The sequence below is a fragment of the Rutidosis leptorrhynchoides genome, chromosome 6 (genome assembly GCF_046630445.1).
Source record: "Rutidosis leptorrhynchoides isolate AG116_Rl617_1_P2 chromosome 6, CSIRO_AGI_Rlap_v1, whole genome shotgun sequence".
NCBI lineage: Eukaryota > Viridiplantae > Streptophyta > Magnoliopsida > Asterales > Asteraceae > Rutidosis > Rutidosis leptorrhynchoides.
Window position 1 is genome coordinate 37,762,760 of NC_092338.1, and position 9,189 is coordinate 37,771,948.

At 32.8% G+C, this 9,189-nt stretch overlaps 2 protein-coding genes and 1 non-coding gene across 3 annotated transcripts; 1 reads left to right on the top strand and 2 right to left on the bottom strand.

Annotated features, from left to right (window-relative positions):
- Nucleotides 1-3,780: 3,780 nt before the first annotated feature.
- LOC139852843 (phosphoribosylamine--glycine ligase-like) lies at nt 3,781-6,519 on the top strand. The gene is made up of 4 exons (XM_071842178.1): nt 3,781-4,010; nt 4,118-4,491; nt 4,749-5,279; nt 5,830-6,519. Exons 1-4 carry the CDS (start codon nt 3,788-3,790, stop codon nt 6,244-6,246), a joined length of 1,545 nt encoding a protein of 514 aa, XP_071698279.1. The 5' UTR covers nt 3,781-3,787; the 3' UTR covers nt 6,247-6,519.
- A 258-nt stretch (nt 6,520-6,777) lies between these two features.
- LOC139856052 (uncharacterized) lies at nt 6,778-8,494 on the bottom strand. The gene is made up of 2 exons (XM_071845283.1): nt 8,244-8,494; nt 6,778-7,839 (listed from the first exon to the last, which is right to left on the bottom strand). The coding sequence occupies exons 1-2, from the start codon at nt 8,449-8,451 to the stop codon at nt 6,944-6,946; spliced, it is 1,104 nt and encodes a 367-aa protein (XP_071701384.1). The 5' UTR covers nt 8,452-8,494; the 3' UTR covers nt 6,778-6,943.
- A 166-nt stretch (nt 8,495-8,660) lies between these two features.
- TRNAR-UCU (transfer RNA arginine (anticodon UCU)) lies at nt 8,661-8,733 on the bottom strand. Its single transcript has one exon. It is a non-coding gene; the product is annotated as a tRNA-Arg (tRNA).
- Nucleotides 8,734-9,189: the final 456 nt, after the last annotated feature.

Sequence of the window (9,189 nt, forward strand, 5' to 3'; positions counted from 1 at the left end):
TCATTGAAGTTTATTGTTGGTATATACCAATAGTAAATACGTATAGAAGCTGGGTATGATACGGTTACATATACCCTAGATATACTTGTAGAAATTTTGAGGAATCGGAACGAGAATTCAAATATGGACGGGTTTATAACTGTAAAAGAGGCTTAAAACTGGGCTTTTATTTTTGGGTCAAACCGGGCCAAAATAAAATTTTAAGACATTTTTAATAAAGCAATGTTAGCCCCAAACCAGGGGCTCTGCCCCTTGGACCTCGCCAGGGGTTGCCACCCCTTGGACCCCGCTTATCGGGGGCGCTGCCCCCGAACCCCCGTCATAATCAAGATAAGTTCAAACAAGTGTGCACTCCACACTTCCCCAAACTTGTTCTATATTTATCAAGATTATTTTGGTTACAAATTAATCCCATTACACTTAAATTATATTGGTGACATAGATCACCAACACATTATATATTGTAAGTATATATGTCAAAGAACGTTACATATAGTTATCGTTTTGAAAACTTAAGTTAGTGGTCTCAAAGTATACTTATAACTCATTGTTGTTAGTTCACAATGAAATGTTAAACCATCCTTAAATCATGTTAAATATGTATAGATATGTACATATACATAATCGCATAATTATCGTGTGTTATATAGTTCGTGATATCATCGGTCAAATTGGACGGTCAAACGTTGTGTGAAACTCTTTTCAAAAACATAAGTCTCAACAGTTTGGATTGCTTATCATGTTGGTAAGGTTTATTTTATGTAAATATTAATCTCATAAGTATAAAACGATCGAAAAAATCCGGGTCGTTACACTCTAACAGAATTTGGATGTTTGCTAATGATGGAATCCTTGATTGGTACGAAATTGAAAGCAGGAAAATCAACTCCCACAAACTGAAAACGATGTGTAACAAATTACGAATTTTTTTGCTGTATTTATATATATAATTAGGCGTATTTAGACACACACACACACACACACACACACACATATATATATATATATATATATATATATATATATATATATATACATACATATATATATATATATATATATATATATATATATATATATATACATACATATACATACATATATATATATACATATATATATATATATATATATATATATATATATATATATATATATATATATATATATATATATATATATATATATATATATATATATATATTTATCTGTATACATATTTGTATATATGTATAGATAACTGTATTTTGTATTGGTACATGTATTTATGTATATCTGAATATATATATATATATATATATATATATATATATATATATATATATATATATCAATATTTGTATAATTATATATATCCACTATATATATTTATGTGTATGTTAAATATATAAAGGAAATAATATTATTTATATACAAACATTAATATTAAATATTAATTTTAATAATAATAATGAAACTAAAAAAATGGTGGTAATTCTATTATTAATGTTAATAATAATAAAATATATTATATTCCACTGATTATTAACAATAACACTAATAATTACTTAATAATAATTATAATAGTATTAGATAATAATAATGATATTAATAATAAAAATGATAATAATAATAATAATATCATTCATAATACTAATAATACCACTAATTATGACAACATTAATTTTATTAATTATAATTCTGATAGTAATGATAATATAACAATTTATATACATCAAACTTCATATTTATAACATAGTATTATTAATATGGATATTTATAAAAATGAAGGTAATAATATTATTATAACAACTATATTTTAATTTGTTTTAATATATGTTATTACTTAGGTAATATTTAATAATCATATATAATGACTTTTATTGAATATTTATTATTTAAACATTTTATATATAATACAATATTATAATTATACATAGAAATCTTATATTTTTGTATATATAACTTATTTTAAATTTCAACATAATTATTTTATAACTTATCTTACCTTTTTTAATTCAAATGTTTAAATCCTATTTATTATTTTTAATTATCATATTTACTTATATTTATATATATGTATATATATTTAATTACATATTTATTTATAAATAAATTGTTCTTGAATCGTCGGAAATGGTCTAAGGTTAAATGAATCCATGAAAATAGTTCATAGTTTTTGAGACTTTAATATTACAGACTTTGCTTATCGTGTCGGAATCATTCAAAGATTAAGTTTAAATTTGGTCTGCAATTTCCGGGTCGTCACATAAGGGCCCATTTTTATTTATTGATCATCACACACTCAATAGTGTAATCGAGCAGCAGTATTGACCGGAAAGCTTTTGTCACATTTATATATCTTGCATATTTAAAACAAGGGGTGGTGGCACTTGGAGTTTGAACCTCTTGCATTAAAAACTCAAATACTTCAGAGAATCACTTGAGTCCTATAACTTCATTATTCAACTGTGTGATTATCAATAAATATTATGAGATTATGTCTTTATAGAGTTATTTTAAACTTAATTCTCAACTTCTATATTTGTAATTACTTTTTCGGGGAGTTTAAAGAATTAGTATAAGAGTGTATCTTGTAATAGGAATATAATGTAGCTTAGTTATCATTCTTCTTTAAAGAGATATAAGAAGTTATTTATATTGGAAATTAAATTTTTCAAGGTGAAGACAAATGTGATTTAAGTTATCTTGATTCTTTCGAAGGGATAACAAGATAAAGTTTGTGTGACTCATTAAAGATCGATTGGTGTAAACGGAACTTCACCGAGTTTGAAGAAACAAATGTGATCTAATTGTATTTGATCTTAAATTAAAATTTATAGTTCGGATACTTGAATAATTCGATATTCAAATACTAGATATCCATATCGGATAGCCAAATTCACTATCTGAAAATTTAAGATATCCGAAATTCGAATCGGGATTTTTAGATATTCTGTTTGAACACCCTACGTACAGTAGTGTTGTTATACAACTGTATACAAAATCCTTAATTTTAAAGCCATAAATGGAAATTATTAAAACTCGAGGGACTCTGTTGTATATAGATTAACTTAATGGCTGCTTTCACATATTTAACGACTTAACAATAGTTTTAACTCAAAAACCTACAGAATCAAACCCCCGGCTAGAAGTACTACCACATGTGCACAGCGTACAATCGTAAACATTACCTTGGTTCAACGAACGTTTGTATCTTCTCTCCGGTTGGCTGCCCATAGATATATATAGACACATAGAAATACGTTCTGTAAGTTTTTCCAAGATTCAGTACTTCATTTATGTTACTGGTTTTCCCTCTTTATATGTAACTGATTGTCAATTCGTTGAAGAATTTTGCAACTAGTATTCTAGTAAGGTATAAGCACCTTTAATTAAGCGTAGTTCAAATTTTTTTTATATTGCATGCCAAGTGTTCGATGAAATGCTCAAGTGAAAAAATTGAATTTTTTTCGATATTGCATGCTATATATATATATATATATATATATATATATATAACTCCCTTTGTGTTTATTCTTATTCCTTTGGTCCTAGTTTGGGTTTTTATTTGATAAAGTTGTGTGCTTGTTGGCCATTTGCTATCATTCACTTGTATAATTACTTGATAATTATATGTATAATGAATGTTATGTAGGACTGTGATTTTGGTGGCATTAATAATTTAATAATAATACAATACATTTGAAATTTGAGCCATTGATATCACTGCAAAACAACTTTTTAGTTGTATAAATGTGTTTTTCATAACTGATATTTATCCTCTTTTTGTTTAGATACATAAAATATGGCTTGCATATCACATGGTTTTGGAGCTTCCATAAAATTAGGTCAGCTGCCTTCACCGAGTCTGAAGTTATTTCCAAACAAAATATCTCAACTCTTGTTCCTGCAACCCATAAGTTACAGATCAGCAAAGTTATGTGGTTCCAGAAACTATCAACGTTTGAACCGCTATCAGTCCTTCACCACCATTGTCAACAGTGTTTCTTCAGATCATGCCATTTCTGGTGAGAAACAAATGCATTAACTACTCTGTCTTCACTTTTAATAAATGTTAACAAAAGGTCTATTAGTACACCTGTAAAGTGATGTTTTCTTCTATTATGTGTTTTAGAGGAGAGGGTTTCTGTATTGGTAATTGGTGGTGGTGGAAGAGAACATTCACTTTGTTACGCTTTGAAGCGTTCTCATTCGTGTGACGCGGTCTTTTGTGCTCCTGGAAACGCTGGTATTTCCAACTCAGGGGATGCCACGTGTATTGAAGATCTTGATATATTTGACAGCTCAGCCGTGATTGCTTTTTGTCGTAAGTGGGAAATCGGACTTGTTGTGGTGGGTCCAGAAGCTCCTCTGGTTTCCGGGCTTACAAATGATCTACTGAAAGCTGGCATACATGCATTCGGTCCTTCTTCTGAAGCTGCCTCTTTAGAAGGTTCCAAGAATTTCATGAAGAACTTATGTGATAAATATGGAATTCCAACTGCAAAGGTTTGTACAATTCTTTTATACTAATGGGGTGATTTGGTTAACTCTCAAATAACTAGTTATCTAGCAACTTCAAAAGAGCTAAACACATTTAATCACCATCTCCTACAATCAATTTGAAAGATGCATCTGATATTGAATATTATAGGTCACATATTCACTTTCGAAATGCAAATCCAGACACCCCCTAAATGTTTGAACCTGTGTTTGTTTCTTTTGTTTCTACTGCAAATAAAGCTTTTTGGTTCATTTTCTTGCAGTATGCAACATTTACAGACCCTTCAGCTGCAAAGTTGTATATCAAAGAACAAGGGGCACCAATTGTTGTTAAAGCAGATGGGTTGGCTGCAGGAAAAGGTGTGATTGTTGCTATGACACTGCAAGAAGCAAATGAAGCAGTGGACTCGATTCTTGTAAACGGGTCATTTGGAAAGGCGGGTTCTTCCATAATTGTAGAGGAGTTTTTGGAAGGTGAAGAAGCATCGTTTTTTGCTCTTGTTGATGGTGAAAATGCCCTGCCTTTAGAATCTGCACAGGACCATAAACGAGTTGGTGATGGGGATACGGGTCCAAACACGGGTGGAATGGGTGCATACTGTCCTGCACCTGTTTTGACACAAGAAATTCAATCTGTAGTCATGAACTCTGTTATTCTTCCAACTGTAAAAGGGATGTCGAAAGAGGGCTGCAAGTTTGTGGGAGTTTTGTATGCAGGACTTATGATTGAAAAAAAATCTGGATTACCCAAATTAATCGAGTACAATGTGCGTTTTGGAGATCCCGAATGTCAGGTATGTTAGATTTTACTTTGTAGTTTGTATCCATACAGCCCTAATAAGGGAAATTAACCAAAAAGCCCTTTTTTACAATGGTTTATAACATTTTGCCCTAATATTTTTTTTATTTTTTTTTTTGTGAAAATGCCCTCGCAATACGCCATTTTTTTTGCGTATGCCATTTTTTGTGTGATAAATCTACCGTGTTTGCAAATTGCAATAAAAAAGTTGCGATTTGCAACACATTTGAAAATTAAGATTAGATTGGAACATGGGAATTGTGTATAGGTTCTTGAAAACTTTGAAAGGTAATAACTTTCTATAGATCATGGTGAAATGTGTACTTCAATTTTGGACTTTTTTTGTTGACTTTGACTTTTAAACGTACTTCGACCGCTCATAACTTTCCATAGAACATTTTAATTTGTAATTCGATAGTTTACCACCACTCTTGACTAAAAGTGCAAGAAACCCCTCAATCAATTTAAATAAAACACACATTTAAAAAAGAGTGACTAATTGTTGTAATCTAACTTGTAATTTAAATGATTTTTACCTGAAACAGGTATTGATGTTTCGTTTACAGTCTGATCTAGCACAAGTGCTGCTAGCTGCTTGTAAAGGTGAACTAAACTCTGTGACTCTTGATTGGGCGCCTGGTTCAGCCATGGTGGTGGTCATGGCTAGCAACGGCTACCCTGGAAGCTATCTAAAAGGAACCAAGATTCAAAACCTAGAAGAAGCTGAGCTGGCGGCTCCTGGTGTTAAAATATTTCATGCTGGAACAGCTGTTGATGCCGATGGCAACTATATTGCAACGGGTGGGCGTGTTTTAGGTGTCACTGCGAAGGGAAAAGATCTTGAAGAAGCACGAGACAGAGCTTACCGAGCTGTTGAGGAGATTAAATGGGAAGGTGGGTTTTATCGAAAAGATATTGGTTGGAGAGCCCTTCAATTGAAGCAAACATCATCCAAATGGTAACAGTTTCACATCAGTTTTGGTACTCAGTTTTTGTGCTTGCATCATGCAATTTTTGTGCTCCATTCAGGCATAACCAGTGTGCTTGTTTGTCCATCTTGGTATGGACTGTAGGTTTACTACATTTATGGGTTCTAATAAGTTAACCTTTATTATGAAATTTGTGAGATTCTGGCTTTGTTTTCATGAAAGCAGTAAAATTGTCTGACATATTGGTTTCCTAGTTTGTCGTATATGATAAGCCAACGTTCATTGCGTATATGATACTATAGCCTAAAATGTGTATGTCATATGCAAGCGTTGATTCATCGTAGATCTCTTGGACAAACGTTATATGCCGCAAACACATTGAGATTAAACTCAGACTTTGTATATATTGAACCGATTTGTACTGTAAATATTAAACAGTAAACAGTAACTGTGTCTGTAAATAAATGTCCTAGAACACTTCAAACGAAAAGAATGTGAGTTGCATATAAGAATGGTTAAAGATATGTAACCTTCCAAAGGAATAGAATATATACACAACGGCAATGAGTTCCAGAACTTGTATCTTTACAACAATATCAGTTGGTCTATATACATTCACATGTAATTACTAAGTACTACCAATAATAGTCAGGCTTGGGCTTATACATCGAACCATATTTGCATTCAACAATGAAGAATAGTGCAGACCACGCAACTCTTTCTTGATTCATCAACGTCCTGAGCTAATCCTATGGCTTGGCGACACAACATCAGGGCTTGGAGGACTATTCATTCGATCATACTTACAATTCCCATAGTATTCATCATATGTTAAACCTCGTTGATAGTACACATGTCCATTTTTATTTGTTCTAGTACTGTAAGTAGGTGTATGATCTGCTTGGTATCTGTAACAATCGCCAACTGGTGACCTCATCCTGCCACCATGTTCAGCCTTATAAAGCTGGCGGTCTAGTGGCGGTTTGGGAGACGAGTGCGGTTGCGAGTGAACATGAGGGTGCAGGTGAGGATGAAAGTGATGGGGTTGGGGTGAATGTTGTGGGGATTGGTTATAGTTATAAGTAGGACTTGCAGGCACTATTTGATTCTGGTGATTAGTTACAGAACTGCAACCAAGATTGTATAAGCTAGGGGAACTATGGTTTTTAGTTAGCGAACTAGTTTTACCACCGCTAGTACCAACGGCTGCAGAGGTGGAGTTGGTGGCGGTGCTGGTGTTTTCAGGCGGTGTTCTAGGGGAGGAACACGCGGATGAAATACTGAAAGTTGTATAGCTAGTGTTTACAGGAAATGGTCTGCAGGTATATTTATATACTGGTGATGTTGGATGAACAACTATGCCATTAATGTAATTAATGTATCTCTGTTCGAGTGACTGGGGATCCATAGGTCCCATATGGTTCACTGTAATAATCTGGTTTGTTGGGAACAAGAACGCGCGAAGTCTTGGAGCTCCTAAGTATTCATGACGATCACATTCATCAATCATATGACGAACATCTTCATCAGATTTAACTGTGATCAATACATCAAGATCTTCAGGCATTAACTGGTACTTTAATATCATTTCACCATCGAACATGCTCGTTAGCTTCTTCATTAGTTCTACATTTGTAAATCAAGAACTTAGCCTCAAGTGAAATGAACATAAATTATAGATAACTCTTATGTATGATTTAATATACAACGGAAACCGAAAATAGATAATTATACGTGTAGAAGTAAGTACAACCTAATAAACAGATAAACAATTTTCAATATACTAAATAGAATCACTATCAATCACAAATAACCCCTATATATGTATTTGAATGATGATTATATTGTAGTTTGTTTAAGTCATGTAATTTCACGAATCAGTACACAAATTCTGTTGAATTATAGCGTAATCAATTACTAAACTGACATAATATCATACAAATTGCAACAATGTAAAACCGGAACCCTAATTTGAGCGACAAATAACAATTTTAATAGCATTAGGGTTTGAGAAGGAACAAATAATATACCGGAAAACGTAATGTCACGTAGAACGCAAATGACACGTGTTTCACCGCCAACGTATTTAAGATGACCGTCGGCAGGACGTGGGAGGATTTTACCGTCGTGGCTACACAGGAATTTAACACGGTTTTTAGGAGTCGCCGGCGCCGATCCGGCGGTTGAACTCGGTACGGAACTCGATACCGATTCAACATCACCGCCAATGATCGACATTTTGTGACGGTTTGCGCGTTTCAAATTTTGGAGGTACGTAATTAATAATGTGTGTATAGAATGTAAATTGAATCCACAAAAAAAAAGGGAGATTTAGAATTTGGTTTGTATGTTTGGAAATAGTTTCTATATATGAAAACCGTTCATAACTGATCCTTAGCAAATACTCATAAAATGTAACGGGAAGTATCTAATTTTTTAAAAACAAACACGCCCAGTGGGACTCGAACCCACAATCGCCTGATTAGAAGTCAGACGCCTTATCCATTAGGCCAAGGGCGCAACCTGTTTGTAATAGATATTACTATTTAATTAATTGGTTAATCATCCTTAAAATAATACGTCCAGGAAGTAATTGCTCACATACAATCACTGTTGTAAACGGCATCCGTTGCGTCCGTTGCGACGTTTTGGTAACTAAACCGTTTCGACCCCGTCCCGTTTTCTTATAAGCTGGTCAACGGTCAAAAGTCAAGTCAAATGCAGGAAAAATTGGGCCAACGCCGGTCAAAAGTCAGAAATTATGTTAAAATCGGTCGTTAGTCGGTCAAATCAATCAAAATTGACTTAGTTTAGTATTCCATTTTGTATTATATTAACGCTAATAGCAATTATAGGTACAAACTTGTCAACGAAGATTTTTTAGCTCTAAAATATGTGTAAATATATATTTATATATACAAAAGTCAACATTAGTCAATATCCGTTTCGACCCCGTCTCGGCCCCGTTTTTTCCGT

What these genes read in the sequence shown, in the direction of transcription:
- LOC139856052 (XM_071845283.1), bottom strand. Translation starts at nt 8,451, where the DNA reads ATGTCGATCATTGGCGGTGATGTTGAATCGGTATCGAGTTCCGTACCG. An exon ending in ACGTGACATTACGTTTTCCG is followed by an intron (nt 7,840 to 8,243) that starts GTATATTATTTG and finishes TTACAAATGTAG; the next exon opens with AACTAATGAAGAAGCTAACG.
- LOC139852843 (XM_071842178.1), top strand. Translation starts at nt 3,788, where the DNA reads ATGGCTTGCATATCACATGGTTTTGGAGCTTCCATAAAATTAGGTCAG. An exon ending in TTCAGATCATGCCATTTCTG is followed by an intron (nt 4,011 to 4,117) that starts GTGAGAAACAAA and finishes TATGTGTTTTAG; the next exon opens with AGGAGAGGGTTTCTGTATTG. An exon ending in ATGGAATTCCAACTGCAAAG is followed by an intron (nt 4,492 to 4,748) that starts GTTTGTACAATT and finishes ATTTTCTTGCAG; the next exon opens with TATGCAACATTTACAGACCC.